Genomic DNA, 22,948 nt, shown 5'->3' on the forward strand with positions numbered 1-22,948 from the left:
CATATAAGTAAAGTATATTCCACTTATAAGTTTGTATAAGTTATTTCCGTAAAGGGATTCCTTCAGATTTACCTGCCCGACCATGGCAAAAAGTTGGGATGGACTTGTTCGAATTTAACAATACACCATATTTACTTGTGGTTGACTACTATTCTCGCTACATTGAAATTGCGAAGCTGAGTTCAACTACATATGCGAATGTTATCATACCAAATCAATCTTTTCTCGTCATGGTATTCCAGAGTCAGTTATGTCAGATAATGGACCACAGTTTTCTGCACAAACATTCAAAGACTTTGCAGACAGTTATGGATTTATTCATGCAACAAGCAGCCCACATTACCCACAAAGCAATGGTGAGGCAGAATGAGCGGTGCAAACTATTAAAAAATCTTCTCAAAAAGAGCAAAGATCCATATTTTGACTAGCAGGAGGATATAGCCCTTCAGAGTTACTGATGGGGAGAAGACTGAAAAATATTTTTTGCCGATTCATCCAGATCAGTTGTTACCAAAACAAGTAGACATTAATTCATTTCGTGATGACGAGACCCGTCGAAAACTGCAACAAAAAGTAACATTTGATCAACATCATAAAGTTCGCAAACTACCAAGTTTAAAATCAGGTGATCATGTGTTTGTTCGAAATCCTGACGGTGTTAAACTAGGCATTGTTGAACAGCAGGACTCCACTCCGCGTTCTTATCAAGTTGTGATGTAGTACGTAGAAACAGACGACATTTAATTCTTACAGATGCAACACATGATAACTCGTGTACTAAAACAAGTGACAATTCTCCAGTTGCAGATGTTGCTGAACAACCACAAAACAACTTTGTGTTAACTCCATCAGGCAGACAATCAGTTAAACCAAAAAGACTGGATTTATAATATTAAATTAATATTTGAATATAGGATGTCAGTGTGTTAATCATTGAAGTTTACATTTCAGACTTTAATTTTGATGTTTCACATATTAATGTTTACATTTTCTTGATTCTTAAAACAAACTGACAGCGCTCCTTTAATGATCCATTAAGAATATTCATTCTTTATTACCTTAATATGTTACTCTTTTAAGCACAAAGTGGATTGCTATTAAGAAACAGCGGCCTACTATATTTATGTTCATGTACATCTATTTAAATTCTTTATAACATTTAAAAAGCATAATTAATAACATTCTTTCATAAGTTCTCAAAGACTTAAAAAGGGAGATGTGGTATCAGTTACATATAACTAGTTGTCTAACGAGTAGTATAGATTGTTATCTCTAAAGTATATGACGTCATGAAGGGACACGTCATCCTAGCCAGCATGGCCGCCGCCTGTACATTCATTATCATTTTAATAAATCATTATCGGACTTCATCTCGTGTCCATCTTTGACAGAACACTGAGTAGCCTACTAGTAGTTGCAAGTTGTCATTATCGGGTCATCTACAACAATTAATTGGTCACAATCTGTTGGGTTTAATTTTTCATGGAATCCTAAACTTTGTGCTAAATGTCTTTGCGCAAATCGTGCAAAAATTAAGTTTCTGCGAAAATAAAGTATTTTACAGTATGCTATAAATACCGCAAATATACAAAGAAATCGTAAATATGTTCAGGTTTCATTGTCATTAAAACAAATTTGACATCTTAATTACTGATTAAGAAAAACAGTTTTCCTTCATTATCTCGAGTTTTTAAAAATGAATTTTGATGCATTTACGTCCTTCTGGTTCTCACGCGACGATATGATAAATAAACAATACTAACACCAGTTTTGATTGGTTTTCTTTCATACGTGCTGGTGACCAATTCATCAAATAAAAGCAACACATGTGTTAAACATTCATTATTACAGTATCTTGAAAATGTGGAAATGAAGAAATCAGGCCTGAGACAGTACAGTAATACAGAGCTGCCAATCCCTAGCCACAAGTGAGAGTAACATTCATGACAAGCTGAGCGTAGTAAATGATATTTGAGCGTAGCATGGCCAAATGTCATAAACAACAGCAAAACAAAACACCAAATAACACCAAATAACTACGTCATAGTAACCGCAAAAGACTGGGTCATGCTATTTTTAGCATAGATAACACTTGTTGTCGGTTAAGGGATACAGACATACCCAAAATGTAACGAATGTTGTCAAATAAGTCGGGCGATTTGAACAGGATTATGAATGACCAGAATTTTGTTTTTAAAACAGCATCGAAATGCAATAAACCCAAAATTAACTGTTGTACGATGATGTGATCAATACTAAATTTGAATGCTTATATTCTTATTTCAAGTTAGAATTAAAATTACTCTATTCCTAACTGGCATACGTTCACATGCAGTTTTCTATATTCACGGCATGCAAGCGTAACATAACTAAAGAACAGTTCTTTGAAGGTTTTATAGTACGTGACACTGGGGTCGGCCTACAGTAAAACTACATGTCTGTTATTGAATACATCTTACTATAACTGTTTTACAATGGTTCTTAATCCGCAAATTATACTTTTATATGTTGGAATAAAAAATTTAAAAAGCCACAGAAATGAGGAATTCAGTTTTTAGTTACTGCATTCCAAGATTAAGTCCAATTTTTAGTATAATTGCCAGAAATCGCCAACTTTTCAACTGTACTCTGTAGACCTATAATTTGTGATAAAGATGTAATGTATACGCTTGCCAAATAAAACATAATTCGTTAGTAGAAACTTTGGCCAAATACTCGAATCATCCAGTTATGTTTATCTGTTGCAAAAGTTATTACTGGTTTTCATTAGCTTTTCATACTGGATTTTTTTTAACTGAGCATAGAAATTTGGGCATGAGTGTAGCAAACGTCGAGTAAGCATAGCAAACTACGCCCAAAGCGTAGCAAACTACGCCCAAAGCGTAGCAGTTGGCAGCTCTGGTAATATTACTCATAGTACATGTTTCATCTGCATCCTAAAGTCTAATTTGCTTGTTGCTTGTTGGTCAGTCACAAACTGTAATAAATTATCAGTATTTCATTTGGTTTTTATAATTGGAGGAATAGGGGATTCAAAAAAAAAAATACTCGCATATTTACTCATTTTCATTAAATGACAAACATTTGATGCCATGGAAATAAAGTACAGTCAAACCTGTCCTAGCGGCCACCTGTATTCAGTGGTCACCTGCCTTAAGCAGCCACTTTTTTCCCTCCCAAACAATTTATAACGTAAATGCACCTGTAATAAGCGGTCACCTGTCTAACGCGGCCAGTGGCCACCCAAATCGGATCCCAAATCACTAAAATACCTGTATTAAGCGGCCACAGAAAATGTTTACTATTATATAAAAGGGATATTTAACAACAGCGATAAGGCGCGGCAAATAACCGATCTTCACACCTTCAGGAATACTAGTACCCATGCAGTCCCGACATCTGTACTGTGTATCAATTAAGAAAGTATGACTATGGAAAGCATCTAATTACCTCTGGGCAGGCTACACTTCACATTTGTAGATTCACTTACTATGGCAATACACCGCATGAAGTAGAAATTAAATAATTAAATGGAAAGAGAAAACAAACTTGTTGAGAACAGTTAATTTAATACATTCCAGTTGCAGTTTTTCCTGAAGGAGGCGACATGTCAAACGTTTATTTATAGTAAACTGAAGCACACATCCATTAATTAGCAGTAAAGACACTAAAAAAAGAAACAACAACATATGTTTCAAAGACTATATGTCGCAACCTGTAATCAGCGGCCACCTGTCTTAAGCGGCCACTTTTATAGACTCCCTTGTGTGACCACTTAAGACAGGTTTAACTGTATTTTACAGTATATTCCGTCCTCATTTAGATTTTAAAACCCCACAAAAACAATAGTTCAACCTACTACAATTAATGAAAACATTCTTCGATTTTACTTACAGATATGTGAACAATACCTCTTACAACAAATTTCAGCTAATCATTTCAGTAATGGGTTGTAACATGAGTTTTTTTTTTATTATTACATTAAGAAAGACATGATTTATTTTTAAGTGTCCTGCATAAATGCTAAGACATCAGTCAGGCTATAAACAACCATTTTGTTAATTCTGGCTTTAACAGAATCAACTACTTTTACCTTGTTCCTCTTCAAAAGTGATGGTGGCACATCCCTGTTTAGTGTGTAGGTCAACGTTTAAAATGTCTCCTCCTCCACTTCGACGTTTATTTTCAAAATACATCCTTATTACATCAGCTGATATTTCTGCTGGCACATTTTTTACAATTATGCTTTTTGAAACTGGCACTCTTCTGACCTCAAGTGTATGTGCCTCAAATTTCCTTTTTGTCAAATTCATTGATACTTCTTTAAAATCTAAAACAAAAATAACACAAAGGTAAATTATGACAATTTTCAACATTACACACCAAAATATGTAAACAAATATGCTTAAGGTACAATAGTGATTGTCTGAAATGTTTACAATTCTTTTTTTGCCAATAATATAATTACTGAAAGATTTTTATTTGACTAGCTTATATGTAAAATGAGAGTATTTGTTATAAAATCAACACACAGTGGATGATAGTTTAAAGAACATTATTAGAACATCCAGTTTTGCTGCTAAAGCCACACACAGGTTCACATTATAACAAATGTGATAACACAACCGTAAAACACAATGGTTCTTAATTGAATGTGTGAAAATCATAATTAGCTACCTCTTATACATTATACACCTGATACATAAAAGCAGTTAATTCATTACTCTTTTTAACATTATAATTACAGTTGCCACAAGAACAAAAAATGCAGTTTAATATACAAACATTTATCCCCAAAACAACCCCCAAAATTCAAAAGGATCTGACTGTATTTAACTTTTTGTCCAAGTACACTCAGAATAAAAGTAACAGCCATAACCGTATGTTCCATTTGAAGTTCCATGAGGTATAACCATTTTCCACATACCTATTTTGTCTTCCACTGACACTAGAACCACACCAGGATCTTCACCATATAGAATGCCATCATTTTCAGCTACCTGACAGTGCACTTTAGCCTCTATGAAGTTGCAGATCATCTCTGGAGAGGTGGAATCAGGAATATTTGTCAAAAGAAACTTGTCCTGGTACATCTTGGGTGGATGATAAACTTGCATAGTCAGGCGATTTCCTTCAATCCTGTGACTTTTTTCCATAACCTTTTTTACATCTAAAATTAATGTTTAAAAATAAATGTATTTCATGCAGCTATAAGAATAAGAATTGTCAAACAAACTTGCATGTCATGGGCCATATATATATGTTCTGGGTCTTATAGACATCAATTTGCCTTCAAAATTAAACATTGGTAATATTTTAACATATTTTAGTTTTTACACTCATTTGGTTACTTTATAAACAGAAGCAACTGTGACAGAGATATAAAAACAAATATGAAATATATGTACATGTAAACTGTAATTCTAACTTTCCTACTAAAATATTTGTGATTAACTTTCTTACTTAACCAGCATGATCATAAACTAGCAACCACTTCAGTTGTAAACATGATCAAATATAGATTGAACAAATGCCTATATTTATGACACTGTTAAAAAACATTTTATGGGTGTAACTAAGTATTTAAGCATCGTGGATGCATTTCTTTCCTCTTGCTGGAAACACATTTCTTGTTAGTTTTCCCTGTGGTACCACAATGATACCGTTTACACTACATATTGCCCATGATATAAGACCGACCAAGCATAGACTTGATAAGGGAAGAGGTCTGTTAACTGAAGAATGACAAACAGAATTTCAATGTAAAGTTCATCATTAATTTCTGTAGCTCAATGGTAGAGTGCTCTCTCACAATGATACCGTTTACACTACAGATTACCCATGATATAAGACTGACCAAGCATACACTTGATAAGGGAAGATGTCTGTTAACTGAAGAATGACAAACAGAATGTCAATGTAAAGTTCATCATTAATTTCTGCAGGGGGTGGGATGTAGCGCAATGGTAGAGTGCTCTCTCACAATGATGCGGTTTACACTACAGATTACCCATGATATAAGACCGACCAAGCAAAGACTTGATAAGGGAAGATGTCTGTTAACTGAAGAATGACAAACAGAATGTCAATGTAAAGTTCATCATTAATTTCTGCAGGGGGTGGGATGTAGCGCAATGGTAGAGTGCTCTCTCACAATGATGCGGTTTACACTACAGATTACCCATGATATAAGACCGACCAAGCATAGACTTGATAAGGGAAGATGTCTGTTAACTGAAGAATGACAAACAGAATGTCAATGTAAAGTTCATCATTAATTTCTGTAAAATGGTAGAGTGCTCTCTCACAATGATGCGGTTTACACTACAGATTACCCATGATATAAGACCGACCAAGCATAGACTTGATAAGGGAAGATGTCTGTTAACTGAAGAATGACAAACAGAATTTCAATGTAAAGTTCATCATTAATTTCTGTAGCTCAATGGTAGAGTGCTCTCTCACAATGATGCGGTTTACACTACAGATTACCCATGATATAAGACCGACCAAGCATAGACTTGATAAGGGAAGAGGTCTGTTAACTGAAGAATGACAAACAGAATTTCAATGTAAAGTTCATCATTAATTTCTGGCTCAGAGAGTGCTCTCTCACAATGATGCGGTTTACACTACAGATTACCCATGATATAAGACCGACCAAGCATAGACTTGATAAGGGAAGATGTCTGTTAACTGAAGAATGACAAACAGAATGTCAATGTAAAGTTCATCATTAATTTCTGCAGGGGGTGGGATGTAGCGCAATGGTAGAGTGCTCTCTCACAATGATGCGGTTTACACTACAGATTACCCATGATATAAGACCGACCAAGCATAGACTTGATAAGGGAAGAGGTCTGTTAACTGAAGAATGACAAACAGAATGTCAATGTAAAGTTCATCATTAATTTCTGTAGCTCAATGGTAGAGTGCTCTCTCACAATGATGCGGTTTACACTACAGATTACCCATGATATAAGACCGACCAAGCATAGACTTGATAAGGGAAGATGTCTGTTAACTGAAGAATGACAAACAGAATTTCAATGTAAAGTTCATCATTAATTTCTGTAGCTCAATGGTAGAGTGCTCTCTCACAATGATGCGGTTTACACTACAGATTACCCATGATATAAGACCGACCAAGCATAGACTTGATAAGGGAAGAGGTCTGTTAACTGAAGAATGACAAACAGAATTTCAATGTAAAGTTCATCATTAATTTCTGTAGCTCAGTGGTAGAGTGCTCTCTCACAATGATGCGGTTTACACTACAGATTACCCATGATATAAGACCGACCAAGCATAGACTTGATAAGGGAAGATGTCTGTTAACTGAAGAATGACAAACAGAATTTCAATGTAAAGTTCATCATTAATTTCTGTAGCTCAGGTAGAGTGCTCTCTCACAATGATGCGGTTTACACTACAGATTACCCATGATATAAGACCGACCAAGCATAGACTTGATAAGGGAAGAGGTCTGTTAACAATGGTAGAGTGCTCTCTCACAATGATGCGGTTTACACTACAGATTACCCATGATATAAGACCGACCAAGCATAGACTTGATAAGGGAAGATGTCTGTTAACTGAAGAATGACAAACAGAATTTCAATGTAAAGTTCATCATTAATTTCTGTAGCTCAGTGGTAGAGTGCTCTCTCACAATGATGCGGTTTACACTACAGATTACCCATGATATAAGACCGACCAAGCATAGACTTGATAAGGGAAGAGGTCTGTTAACTGAAGAATGACAAACAGAATTTCAATGTAAAGTTCATCATTAATTTCTGTAGCTCAGTGGTAGAGTGCTCTCTCACAATGATGCGGTTTACACTACAGATTACCCATGATATAAGACCGACCAAGCATAGACTTGATAAGAGAAGATGTCTGTTAACTGAACAATGACAAACAGAATTTCAATGTAAAGTTCATCATTAATTTCTGTAGCTCAGTGGTAGAGTGCTCTCTCACAATGATGCGGTTTACACTACAGATTACCCATGATATAAGACCGACCAAGCATAGACTTGATAAGGGAAGAGGTCTGTTAACTGAAGAATGACAAACAGAATGTCAATGTAAAGTTCATCATTAATTTCTGTAGCTCAATGGTAGAGTGCTCTCTCACAATGATGCGGTTTACACTACAGATTACCCATGATATAAGACCGACCAAGCATAGACTTGATAAGGGAAGAGGTCTGTTAACTGAAGAATGACAAACAGAATTTCAATGTAAAGTTCATCATTAATTTCTGTAGCTCAGTGGTAGAGTGCTCTCTCACAATGATGCGGTTTACACTACAGATTACCCATGATATAAGACCGACCAAGCATAGACTTGATAAGGGAAGATGTCTGTTAACTGAAGAATGACAAACAGAATTTCAATGTAAAGTTCATCATTAATTTCTGTAGCTCAATGGTAGAGTGCTCTCTCACAAGGATGCGGTTTACACTACAGATTACCCATGATATAAGACCGACCAAGCATAGACTTGATAAGGGAATATGTCTGTTAACTGAAGAATGACAAACAGAATGTCAATGTAAAGTTCATCATTAATTTCTGTAGCGCAATGGTAGAGTGCTCTCTCACAATGATGCGGTTTACACTACAGATTACCCATGATATAAGACCGACCAAGCATAGACTTGATAAGGGAAGAGGTCTGTTAACTGAAGAATGACAAACAGAATTTCAATGTAAAGTTCATCATTAATTTCTGTAGCTCAGTGGTAGAGTGCTCTCTCACAATGATGCGGTTTACACTACAGATTACCCATGATATAAGACCGACCAAGCATAGACTTGATAAGGGAAGATGTCTGTTAACTGAAGAATGACAAACAGAATTTCAATGTAAAGTTCATCATTAATTTCTGTAGCTCAATGGTAGAGTGCTCTCTCACAATGATGCGGTTTACACTACAGATTACCCATGATATAAGACCGACCAAGCATAGACTTGATAAGGGAAGAGGTCTGTTAACTGAAGAATGACAAACAGAATTTCAATGTAAAGTTCATCATTAATTTCTGTAGCTCAGTGGTAGAGTGCTCTCTCACAATGATGCGGTTTACACTACAGATTACCCATGATATAAGACCGACCAAGCATAGACTTGATAAGGGAAGATGTCTGTTAACTGAAGAATGACAAACAGAATTTCAATGTAAAGTTCATCATTAATTTCTGTAGCTCAATGGTAGAGTGCTCTCTCACAATGATGCGGTTTACACTACAGATTACCCATGATATAAGACCGACCAAGCATAGACTTGATAAGGGAAGAGGTCTGTTAACTGAAGAATGACAAACAGAATTTCAATGTAAAGTTCATCATTAATTTCTGTAGCTCAGTGGTAGAGTGCTCTCTCACAATGATGCGGTTTACACTACAGATTACCCATGATATAAGACCGACCAAGCATAGACTTGATAAGGGAAGAGGTCTGTTAACTGAAGAATGACAAACAGAATTTCAATGTAAAGTTCATCATTAATTTCTGTAGCTCAATGGTAGAGTGCTCTCTCACAATGATGCGGTTTACACTACAGATTACCCATGATATAAGACCGACCAAGCATAGACTTGATAAGGGAAGATGTCTGTTAACTGAAGAATGACAAACAGAATTTCAATGTAAAGTTCATCATTAATTTCTGTAGCTCAATGGTAGAGTGCTCTCTCACAATGATGCGGTTTACACTACAGATTACCCATGATATAAGACCGACCAAGCATAGACTTGATAAGGGAAGAGGTCTGTTAACTGAAGAATGACAAACAGAATTTCAATGTAAAGTTCATCATTAATTTCTGTAGCTCAATGGTAGAGTGCTCTCTCACAATGATGCGGTTTACACTACAGATTACCCATGATATAAGACCGACCAAGCATAGACTTGATAAGGGAAGATGTCTGTTAACTGAAGAATGACAAACAGAATTTCAATGTAAAGTTCATCATTAATTTCTGTAGCTCAATGGTAGAGTGCTCTCTCACAATGATGCGGTTTACACTACAGATTACCCATGATATAAGACCGACCAAGCATAGACTTGATAAGGGAAGAGGTCTGTTAACTGAAGAATGACAAACAGAATTTCAATGTAAAGTTCAATGTAGCTCAAGGTAGAGTGCTCTCTCACAATCACACTACAGATTACCCATGATATAAGACCGACCAAGCATAGACTTGATAAGCTGAAGAATGACAAACAGAATTTCAATGTAAAGTTCATCATTAATTTCTGTAGCTCAGTGGTAGAGTGCTCTCTCACAATGATGCGGTTTACACTACAGATTACCCATGATATAAGACCGACCAAGCATAGACTTGATAAGGGAAGATGTCTGTTAACTGAAGAATGACAAACAGAATGTCAATGTAAAGTTCATCATTAATTTCTGCAGGGGGTGGGATGTAGCGCAATGGTAGAGTGCTCTCTCACAATGATGCGGTTTACACTACAGATTACCCATGATATAAGACCGATCAAGCATAGACTTGATAAGGGAAGAGGTCTGTTAACTGAAGAATGACAAACAGAATTTCAATGTAAAGTTCATCATTAATTTCTGTAGCTCAGTGGTAGAGTGCTCTCTCACAATGATGCGGTTTACACTACAGATTACCCATGATATAAGACCGACCAAGCATAGACTTGATAAGGGAAGATGTCTGTTAACTGAAGAATGACAAACAGAATTTCAATGTAAAGTTCATCATTAATTTCTGTAGCTCAATGGTAGAGTGCTCTCTCACAATGATGCGGTTTACACTACAGATTACCCATGATATAAGACCGACCAAGCATAGACTTGATAAGGGAAGAGGTCTGTTAACTGAAGAATGACAAACAGAATTTCAATGTAAAGTTCATCATTAATTTCTGTAGCTCAGTGGTAGAGTGCTCTCTCACAATGATGCGGTTTACACTACAGATTACCCATGATACAAGACCGACCAAGCATAGACTTGATAAGGGAAGAGGTCTGTTAACTGAAGAATGACAAACAGAATTTCAATGTAAAGTTCATCATTAATTTCTGTAGCTCAATGGTAGAGTGCTCTCTCACAATGATGCGGTTTACACTACAGATTACCCATGATATAAGACCGACCAAGCATAGACTTGATAAGGGAAGATGTCTGTTAACTGAAGAATGACAAACAGAATTTCAATGTAAAGTTCATCATTAATTTCTGTAGCTCAATAGTAGAGTGCTCTCTCACAATGATGCGGTTTACACTACAGATTACCCATGATATAAGACCGACCAAGCATAGACTTGATAAGGGAAGAGGTCTGTTAACTGAAGAATGACAAACAGAATTTCAATGTAAAGTTCATCATTAATTTCTGTAGCTCAGTGGTAGAGTGCTCTCTCACAATGATGCGGTTTACACTACAGATTACCCATGATATAAGACCGACCAAGCATAGACTTGATAAGGGAAGAGGTCTGTTAACTGAAGAATGACAAACAGAATTTCAATGTAAAGTTCATCATTAATTTCTGTAGCTCAATGGTAGAGTGCTCTCTCACAATGATGCGGTTTACACTACAGATTACCCATGATATAAGACCGACCAAGCATAGACTTGATAAGGGAAGATGTCTGTTAACTGAAGAATGACAAACATAATGTCAATGTAAAGTTCATCATTAATTTCTGTAGCTCAATGGTAGAGTGCTCTCTCACAATGATACCGTTTACACTACAAATTACCCATGATATAAGACCGACCAAGCATAGAATTGATAAGAGAAGATGTCTGTTAACTGAAGAATGACAAACAGAATTTCAATGTAAAGTTCATCATTAATTTCTGTAGCTCAATGGTAGAGTGCTCTCTCACAATGATGCGGTTTACACTACAGATTACCCATGATATAAGACCGACCAAGCATAGACTTGATAAGGGAAGATGTCTGTTAACTGAAGAATGACAAACAGAATTTCAATGTAAAGTTCATCATTAATTTCTGTAGCTCAATGGTAGAGTGCTCTCTCACAAGGATGCGGTTTACACTACAGATTACCCATGATATAAGACCGACCAAGCATAGACTTAATAAGGGAAGATGTCTGTTAACTGAAGAATGAGAAACAGAATTTCAATGTAAAGTTCATCATTAATTTCTGCAAGGGGTGGGATGTAGCTCAATGGTAGAGTACTCTTTCACAAGTATGCATTACAAAATATATTCCTTTCTTTCATAACTGTAGAGTAGTTAAAACAATTACCGTCTTCTGTTTCAAATGTGATGTAGACCAGTCCATTTTCCTCACGTTGTATCTTTTCAATGTTAACCCCACCACCTCTCCTCTTATTCTCAAAGTACAGGATTATTGAATCATTTGAAATATTAGAGTCACATCCTTTAACAACAACTGTAGTCAGTGGATCATCCGGCTCTTCTGATGTATCTTCCTCCTCCTCAGCAGTATCCAGCATCACTGTGAGAACTCTGCCCTGTAACTTGTGCTGTCTTCCAACAACTCTTTCAGCCACTTCAAAACAAGAATTACAGTGACCTACAGTCATCTATCTGTCGTTCATTTTGTTTAGTTACATCCAGTGGTTGAGTCAAGGTATTTGTAATTTGGAGGGAAATCATAATTGTCAATTCTCTAATCCCACTGCAACCTGACCCCCCCCCACCCCCCACCCCAAAAAAACAATACAAAATATAAAAGAGATAACTTCACCCACCCTTCATACTTATGATCTGACTGGAATCATAATAAAACAGATTGGAAACACTTGTATAAATGTCGTGAGTTGGTTTTGTAGCTTTTTCAACATCACCGAACCACTATCTGCTACTAAACTATATTTTAACCAATGTCGTGATTCTGTGATTTCTGAAAAGTAAACCTTTTCAATGAATCTCTGTCCCTGCCTTCTCCCCACAAAAAAAGCTCCCAGACAGGTTTATAAAAAAATGTCTGAAAGGACAAAATTATACAACCAGTTGCTTTAAGCATCCAAAGGTTTGTCTGGAAGTTCTATGCCCTCAAAAGGATACAGGGTTTTTTTGTGGGTTTTTTTTAATAATTGATGAGAACATTGGTTAAAATAATTTGAGAGGAAAAAACTTCAATCTCCTCACAGGAGATTAACTGTGTCTTTTTAATTAAGTATTGAAAATGAAGATTCTGGGCATATTGGCAGGGTGGGATGGGTTACAGTGACCTACATTCAACTAATTTCTTAATATATAATCAAATGTACATGTACATGTAAATATAACTAAAAGAACAAGTAAAATATTTTCGAAACATAAAGATCAAACTCAAACAAATATTGAGTGCTGTAAACCAACAATGAATTGCTCTAAATCATTGGATTTTTGTTTCAGCCATTAAATTTCTGTTTCTTTTTTTTAACTTAAATATATTGAAGGAAGGAAATAAGGGACAAGCAGTAACAGCAAATACGGACTGTAACCAACAGCCTCATCCATAGCGTCAGGAAGCTAACCATGTTACTGACATTCAGTCCAATATTACGGACATTCAGTCCAATATTACTGACATTCAGTCCAATATTACTGACATCCAATATTACTGACATTCAGTCCAATATTACTGACATTCAGTCCAATATTACGGACATTCAGTCCAATATTACTGACATTCAGTCCAATATTACTGACATTCAGTCCAATATGTCCAATATTACTGACATTCAGTCCAATATTACTGACATTCAGTCCAATATTACGGACATTCAGTCCAATATTACGGACATTCAGTCCAATATTACTGACATTCAGTCCAATATTACTGACATTCAGTCCAATATTACAGACATTCAGTCCAATATTACTGACATTCAGTCTGACATTATATAGACAATAACTTACGAGTTACGAGGAATTACGGATTATCTGTCCCGAGTGAAATTAATGTTGTCAGTCACAAGCTTTAGCAAGTGACTGACAACATTAATTTCACTCGGGACAAATAATCGGCAATTCCAAGTATCAAGTGGGTTATTGTATTTATTACCCATAGTGTAAATAGTTTAGAAACTTAAACTTTAAACTTCTTACATTACACAAACTATATAATATACAAGACGTGAAAGTCTGAGGAAGCTGATGACGTCACGAAAGAAAAGTAATGACGTCAAAAGCTATCTTTAGATACACAAATCAAATGTAAGCAAGAGAGGTCACATTTGTAATGAAATGATGTTTCTAGTGGGAAGTGAATGAACTACAGAGAAATTAGTTTAAAGCATGTTTATCTAAACATTCACTGTTGTTTGTAAAATCTCATCAACGAGAGACTTGACAGTCGAGGAAACCGATGACGTCACCAAACTAACGTCATGACGTCAGCAGGGAAAGATAGAAAATATATTCACTTGCATCTCTCTGCCCATATGGGTTAAGTTTTATATCTTATACAGACTACACTAGTAATAAAATAAACTTGGCTTAAAATGGCTGGTGTTCCCTTATTTCTTTCCATCATCATAATTTTAATATATAATGGGTTAAGTTTTATATCTTATACAGACTACAATAGTAATAAAATAAATTTGGCTTAAAATGGCTGGTGTTCCCTTATTTCTTTCCATCATCATAATTTTAATATATAATGGGTTAAGTTTTATATCTTATACAGACTACAATAGTAATAAAATAAATTTGGCTTAAAATGGCTGGTGTTCCCTTATTTCTTTCCATCATCATAATTTTAATATATAATGGGGGTTTTAAAAAGAAATAAGATGGCTACTGACAAACTCAATGCAGTGTGTAAATCTGGTTACTGCAAGTGTTGTTAAAGATGGTTTAAAGGCCAACCTCCTTCTTCTTCAAACATTATGTGAATAACTCCTTTGTTCTTGTCATACTGGATTCTTTCAACACTTCCTCCACCTGATTTCTTCGTATTCTCAAAGTACATTTCCACAGTTTCAGTGTCTTCTGTTTCTTTAAAGCCTTTCACCACAATGGAGTTGATTGCTTTCGTCTCAGTTTCTTCAACTGCTGATGATGCATCAAACAGCTCCACTTGTAATGATCTTTCTCCAATTTTGTGAGGTGCTTTTGACATCACTCTCTGAGCAACTATAAAAAACACACACACACACATTTAAAAAAGTAAACAAAAACAATTCTTCCTTTGCTAAACTTATATGAGTTTTACAAAATTTGTTTCTAATTTTCATTATTATTCATACTTACCTAGTGCTAGCACGACAACAGATGTAAATACTGTATTTTCCCATGTATTATGTACATTATTATTCATACTTACCTAGTGCTAGCACGACAACAGATGTAAATACTGTATTTTCCCATGTATTATGTACATTATTATTCATACTTACCTAGTGCTAGCACGACAACAGATGTAAATACTGTATTTTCCCATGTATTATGTACATTATTATTCATACTTACCTAGTGCTAGCACGACAACAGATGTAAATACTGTATTTTCCCATGTATTATGTACACTTTTATTCCAAAAAATACAGGTTAAAATGGGGGTGTTTTTTGATAGAAAAAAATAATTATCTTTTAAAAATGTCCAGTGATCGATCACCCATAAAAAATTGTTGATCGGTAGTTTACGGTACTTTACAGGTTATTGACAGTGTTCATTACAACAAAACGCCAAAACACTTAAAAATCGTTTTCACTTGTGATGGTTGTACTAAATGTAAAATAAATGTACAAAAGCATCCATACCTCGCCAAAATGTGCATAAAAATAGAACATAAATATTTTTAATTTCCATTTAATTCAGCCATTTCCATCAAACCGGAAAATATACGACTACTATAAAATTAGAAATTTTGCGCATTCACATTAGATACGAGAACCAAATGTAATATGCTATATTTTTGTTTTCATTTATTTATTAGTCATTTGTCATTTACAGTGTATGGGTATATACACAAATGTGCTTTTGTCTTAATTTATGCATGTGTGACATGTAAGTACGGAATTACTAGTCTACATTTTGTATGACATGTAGGTCTATGTACACAAGTACCTAACTTAAGTTTTGTTTCTTGAATATACCGCTGCTTTCACTTTTAGTTAACTTTGGTGACAGGTGGAAAACTGTACATCTTGCATTCACTGTCGATTTAGTGAAAAATGAACGAGAATCAAGCACATTTGAACGAAGACAGAAAGAGGTTGGAGAAGGAAAAGAACAGAAAATAGTAAAAAATGTAGCAAGATAAAGTTAAATCAAACAAGAACAAAACATGAGATAGGTTAGCATGCTGAAAAAAAAAAAAAACCCCAGATTTTAAAGAAAGAATATGCATTATATGGGTTATTTACAATATCTGCCTTATTCCCATCGATTTCTTACGAAACATTTGGTTCGGTTCAGTCATTTGGTAATGTCATAAGAAAGTGAATGCAGTATATATATACTTGGAAATTGAAACAAAAATCATTACACTTCCAATCAAGATATACATGTAAACATTAGCTGTTGTCTCATTGTTGAGGCATGTGTGCAGAATATTTTGAAGGGAATGGGGGTTTAGACTGGCTGGCATTGAGGGTGCAACTGCCCAAGTTACTGGGGGGGAGGGGGGGTTTGGAAAATTGTGAGAACTTGATATCCTAAAATGCAATTTCTTGCATTTTACAAGTAAAATCCATCATGACAAATGCATGTATATGCATATTAAAATAATAATAATAATAATAATAATAATTTGCTTTGAGCAGTGATAGGGTTGGAAAATGGAGGGTTGAGCCCCACCCCCCACCTTGAACATGCCCCTATTGTTAGGTTTTTTAAATTCCCTTTTAAGATTTATGTATTTCTTACAATTTAGATGAACCAGTTGCCAAAGACAAATGTTTTATTTTTTAAATATGTTCTTAATAGTTTTTATGATTCGCAAATGTTGCATCAGTTACTTTCAGTGTTACGTCAGTTACCCATTAATAAAAAAGTTAATAAAAATTCCCTGTAAAAAACTTAGTTCTCTTGTTCTAGTTATCATAGATTACCTGTGCACTACACATTTCTATATATACCTGAAAACTTGATGTTTCAGATTTAGAGAATTTTGACAAGTTCAAAGATATGTCAAATACAAGTTACTTTTTTTGCTGCTTCAGTTACCCACATTTCATTTGTGATTGTAGTTGCACTGAGATTGTATGCAATGAAATTTTCTTTTGACATGACTTTCTCACAACATATTTATTTCAATCAAAAACATTCTTAAGAATTTTATTCAATACTTTAAAAAAAATAAAAAAATCAAGATGTTAAAAAATGTCTGAATGTTGTGTCAGTTACCGTGGAATTGCCCTAAAAACAGCAGTCTCATAACCCTCTTGTATTTTTCACGGAATATATTCTGATATCGAATTGCATGGAGTATTTAATGGTGGTGTGCATCCTAAGAGAAACATACATGTACTTGTAGTTGTATGTTTCACGGAATATATTCTGATATAAAGATGTATTGAATTGCATGGAGTATTTAATGGTGGTGTGCATCCTAAGAGAAACATACATGTACTTGTAGTTGTATGTTTCACGGAATATATTCTGATATAAAGATGTATTGAATTGCATGGAGTATTTAATGGTGGTGTGCATCCTAAGAGAAACATACATGTACTTGTAGTTGTATGTTTCACGGAATATATTCTGATATAAAGATGTATTGAATTGCATGGAGTATTTAATGGTGGTGTGCATCCTAAGAGAAACATACATGTACTTGTAGTTTTGATTTACAACTCTGCATTTGAGATATTATAAAAATTGATCTCGGTCACTTTTGGTATATATGCTGGAGGAAACTCTTCTTCTGGCACCTGGTTCTTAGTCACGAAAATAGGATCAGTCTGTATTTAATAAACATGAACAAAAAAGTTTTTTAAAGAATAACACGAAACATGACTGCAATGAAGGACTGCAGAATCAGAAACGAGGATATACGGTCTGCCCATGCATGGGTGTACTACCGTATTTTCCCCATGTATTATGTGCACTGGTGTATAATGTGCACCCCCCACTTTGAATGGTTATTCCAAGAAAAAAAAACATGAACCACAATATAATGCACACCATTTTTTTAAACCACTAAATCAATATAGTTGAAATACACAATTCATGTACCGCATTGACGAATTCGGAGATCCGAACTGCGCAAGCGTAACATTCCGAAAATGGGTTATAGCAAAAATGGAACAGTACCAAAACGGCCCCAAATGAAAATGGAACCAAATTGGACAAAACTGAATAAAAATCTATGGCTATATGACTTAAACGGAACCAGAATTTTTTTAATGTCTGGCTGAAATGGCATTACAAGTTGTGAATGATGATATCTTCAATGAAACAACAGCTGTATTAATTATTTACTACTTTGTAACACCGTTTTTCCTAATACACTGAAATGCAGTTATATCTATACCAGTCCATCCCATCCTCCTACACAAATGTTTTTGTAAATATTTTCAGTTTGGTTAGACGTAAGAAGGAAACTAAAGTGTTTTGGTAATAGCAAAAATATACTATTTGTGTGTGCAATTTAGAAAACAATCGGCTCAGAAATATATATATAACCAGTCAGTCACCAGCGGGTTTAAATATATATCTTGAAGTAAAAGGGTATATGCACTGATATCATCTAGACACATTCTGAATCTTATTTAAAAAATTTTTTATTGCACTCACTCTAGTTTGGGAATTAACACATTTCACAATCTTACATTATGCCTCCAAGAAATATAACAATGGAAAATAAAGTATGTGTTATTGTGTTGCATCAGTTACTTACTGGGGGAGTTACGTCAGTTACCAATGAATTTTAATTCTTGGTATGCCCACTTAGATTATTATCTTGCCATGTTGTATAACCATGGCTCAACTAAGAGAATATATAGAGGTTATTCCCAGAGTGTTTTTCGGTATCGTCAATATCATATATTAGGAATAAAAATTGTATTATGGCGAGCCTCTGGCAAGCATAATACATTAATTTTATTCCTAATATATGATATTGACGATACCGAAATACACGAGGGTAATAATCTCTTTATCATATAAGCTCAAGCTTAATACGTGTTTTTGTAAACTGTACACGCAACTTTAATTCCAGTCCGCCATTACTAGATATTCAAATGACGTAAGAATATGTGGCGTGGTGTATTTTTGAATGGAAATGACGTCAAACTCGAATGACGTCATTTTGGATGTCCTTACATCAAAATAAAAGTTATGCCTAACATTATTTGTTTTCTGAATGCTGGACAGCTTTCAGTGTCAAATTGCCATTGAAATGTTTTTATTTGATGACTATGAATGCATACGTCAATCATGGAGTGTCACCCAAGTACGTTTGCTTAAATGTCAATAAACCTAGTGCCGAGACCTCGACTAATTTACATCTAATTTGCAAACTTATTAAATTCTTAAAGTATGTGATCTGAAAAATATCACATATTTTGATTGCACTGAAAATGTAAGATATTATATGATAAAAAAACAGAAAGATATGTGGTAGCACTGTAGGAGGGCAATATTAAAATTAAGCTTCAAAAGGTAACTGACACAACAGGGTCATGCTTCAAGTTCAAGTTTTTATTGATAAAAAATCTATTCCAAATTTATTAATTTGTGTTGTTTGGGAACTACATGTACCATTAAGATCTTAGAAACAAAATGCAATACTTACCTTTATCATATTCATCCAATTCTAATGACATTTTCGAAAAAAGATTTCAATGCAATTTGGGTTCAAGTCTTAGAAGGAAATAGCACAAATTAAAGATGGCCGCCAGGTCACATGACACAGTTTTGAATTAAAACCTGAGTTGTTGATTTCCACGTCGTGTTAAATGCTTGTTGTTGATTTTAGCTTGTAAAATATGTAGCCTAAGAATGCTGACTTCACGTTATCACAACTATCCATTTATGTCAAAAGGTTTTGATTAAAAAGATAATGAATTCAAATTTTACGGTCTTTTTAAAATCTAGCTAACTTTTGAGATGTCACCTCAAGTCAACAAATTTATATAATATTTTATCTAACAAATATCATGATTATTTTTAACTAATTGTATTCAGTGTACGTTTAACCACAATTTGTATAAATACTGCATGTTCCTTTCCCGCGATCGTGAAATGCATGAGTGCGAAATTAACGAAGACAATGGAAATAAACAAACGAATCAGCAATTAAGTATTCATTGATGCGAACAACTATTTGGTGGTGGGGGTTTTTCTCACAAATTTACATCAAGATTTACTTGCGTGTAATCATATTGTTTGATGTCCGTAACGATGTCTTTTGACACGTGCAACAGTCTCGGCTGACTGTCAAGCTCCAACGAACGTTTTCCAAACGTTCACAAACTATGTGATTGGTTCCCGACGTGGACATTGGGTTTAACGTGAAGCGCATAAACCAGTTTAGCGGACGCTTTTGTTTCGCTCGGTCTAGCTGAACTCGGCCCTAGCCTACTTGTCTTTGGCCCTGAACTAACATGTGTATTGAAACTGACACGCAATTTCGGTCCATTTTTATTATTTTGGCTCAAAGACTTTAAAGAGTTAAAATAACACGCTACAGATTTTTCAGACTTTTCTTGCATACATGATGCCGTTAAAATTAATAACTCTGATTATTAAAATAAGCAAACATTGTTATGCTGAATTCTTGATGACACCGCTTCTCGTTACCAGTCGCGAGATCCCTGTTAATATTTGGCATTATTATTATGTTAGGTGTCGGATAGATTATGTAACTGATTGTTCACATCGGAAGATAGGAAATGGCTTAGCCAAATTTTTAGCTCAGAACTGGATGGTTGTTGGATGGTGTAGTTTGTGGCCTTTTACATCTCTTGTGCCCTTTGCTAATAGCCACCATTCTGAAATGTATCTGTCTGCATTGAACTCATCAAAATCATGCACAGTGGACGCTGAGTGGATGGCAGCGTTAAGGTGGATATTTATATCGCCTGTCAGTCTAGTTATCAGTTTCGATACTTTTGAATTGCCCGTGACTGTCCGAGTGTTTGTTTTTCATTTTACTTCTTTTATGATTTTCTTGGTTGCCCATCGGGAAACTGTTTGACTGAATGGAGGGTTTGGGACAGTGTGGAAAATTAGGACTTCTGGGAGCATTTTAGAGCATTATAAAATAAAATATAACAAAATCACAAGCTCACTTAAGGCGAAGATATATGGTACAAAATACATCACTAAAACACGAACCTCCTTCTTCTTCAAAGGTTATGTAAATAGCTTTTTTCTTCCTGTCATGTTGAAGTTTTTCAATACTTCCTCCACCTGACTTCCTCTTATTCTCAAAGTACAATTCAACAGTTTCTATGTCTTCATCTTTAAGAGCTCTCTCCTTCCCTCTAACGACAATGGAGTTGATCGGTTCGGTCTTCTTTTCGTCAACTGTTGACTCGTCATAAAGTTCCACTTTTAGAGTTGTCTTGCCAATTTTGTGAACTTTTCTCAATACCCTTTGAGCAACTAAAATAAGAAAGTTATGAAGAAGCTGTGACATGTATGATGCATTACAGACAGTTTACATAGTTACAGTTGAAGGGGAGCTGTCACTCATGCTCCTCATCACTCTCCTGAGACTAGTCACAGCCAAGTGCTTTATCGTACACATTCAGAACAAGCTGTTATAGCCAATGTATGTGCCTTATGGATGACATTATGTAACAAAACAATTATTGACCATATTTCAGGCAATATCAGGGGTTTTGGCTGTTAACCTGTAGCTTTCATTTATACTGTTATTATAATCAGCCCCTTTAGTTTATTATAATTAGTTATTAGTTAGTTTTTGATTGGTCCAGCTCAGCAAGTTGTACTGCGTTGTGCATAGAGCAGCACATATGAATAAAATGTCCGAGTGGATGGAATGTTTAATGTGTTGCAAGTCATATTTTATTACTGACCTCAACAATATCATTTTCTTCAATCCATAGTTGATAAATATATTTTATTACTGACCTCAACAATATCAATTTCTTCGGTCCATAGATAAATATATTTTATTACACACCCATTGGTGAGAACATCATTCGTTATTTTTGATAACACATACTTGTTAACACATATATGGGTCAATATCAAAATTGGTAGCATTTTGTGTCCCGGGTCTAAATTATATTATAAAATGTATATATTTCCCAATTTTTTTCACACAATATTACTTTGACATCTATACACAAAACCACACATATTTGTAATATATTTCGGACATTAGTTTTTAAAAAATCAGTATTTTATTTCAGAAATTATGCCAAAATCTCATGTCCCTTGCAAGGGGTGAAGTTATATAAAGTTTAATATTGTGTCAAAAAATATATTATTCTTTAACTTTTTCTGCATAAATGTAATCATGAGATTTTAAGTAACAATACTGTGCTATTGTACTTTATTTTTGATAATTATATTTTACAATATTTTTACTAAATATGTGTGTCCCTTATATATATGTCCATACTGTTACCTCCATCATAAAATGTTCATAATTGGAGCTCCATGAACTTGGTCTTGTTGTACTTTCTATAAAGGATCTTCCACTTTCTGTCTTATCATTTGAATGTGGCCTTAATTCAGTAACTTGTACCAGAAGATACAAGAAGTAAGTATATTTCTTTGCATACAAATTTTTAGCATCCATACTGTTACTGTCTTTGCATATGCCAAAATTAGAAATTACATTTTAAAATATTTAAGGAAATTATGTTGTCTAAGTGCACACCATGTACCAACCAGGCATTCTACATTTGACCTTGACATTGTGTACATAACTGCTAAAATATTGTAAAATTGTTATAGTCCATACTGTTACTTCACCCCTTGCAAGGGACATGAGATTTCGGCATAATTTAGAAAATTTGTTTCTAATTTTCATTATT

At 34.7% G+C, this 22,948-nt stretch overlaps 1 protein-coding gene across 1 annotated transcript in view; it reads right to left on the bottom strand.

Moving 5' to 3' along the window:
* Positions 1-22,948, bottom strand: part of LOC121383626 — a 40,718-nt gene that overhangs the window by 5,565 nt on the left and 12,205 nt on the right. Inside the window, exons 5-10 of the mRNA XM_041513718.1 lie at positions 21,273-21,542; positions 14,855-15,121; positions 12,279-12,545; positions 4,928-5,170; positions 4,094-4,330; positions 752-813 (exon numbers count right to left, since the gene is read on the bottom strand). Of these exons, the coding sequence (XP_041369652.1) occupies positions 752-813; positions 4,094-4,330; positions 4,928-5,170; positions 12,279-12,545; positions 14,855-15,121; positions 21,273-21,542 (1,346 nt within the window). The remainder of the gene's footprint in view (positions 1-751; positions 814-4,093; positions 4,331-4,927; positions 5,171-12,278; positions 12,546-14,854; positions 15,122-21,272; positions 21,543-22,948) is intronic.

This window comes from Gigantopelta aegis, chromosome 10, assembly GCF_016097555.1.
Source record: "Gigantopelta aegis isolate Gae_Host chromosome 10, Gae_host_genome, whole genome shotgun sequence".
NCBI lineage: Eukaryota > Metazoa > Mollusca > Gastropoda > Neomphalida > Peltospiridae > Gigantopelta > Gigantopelta aegis.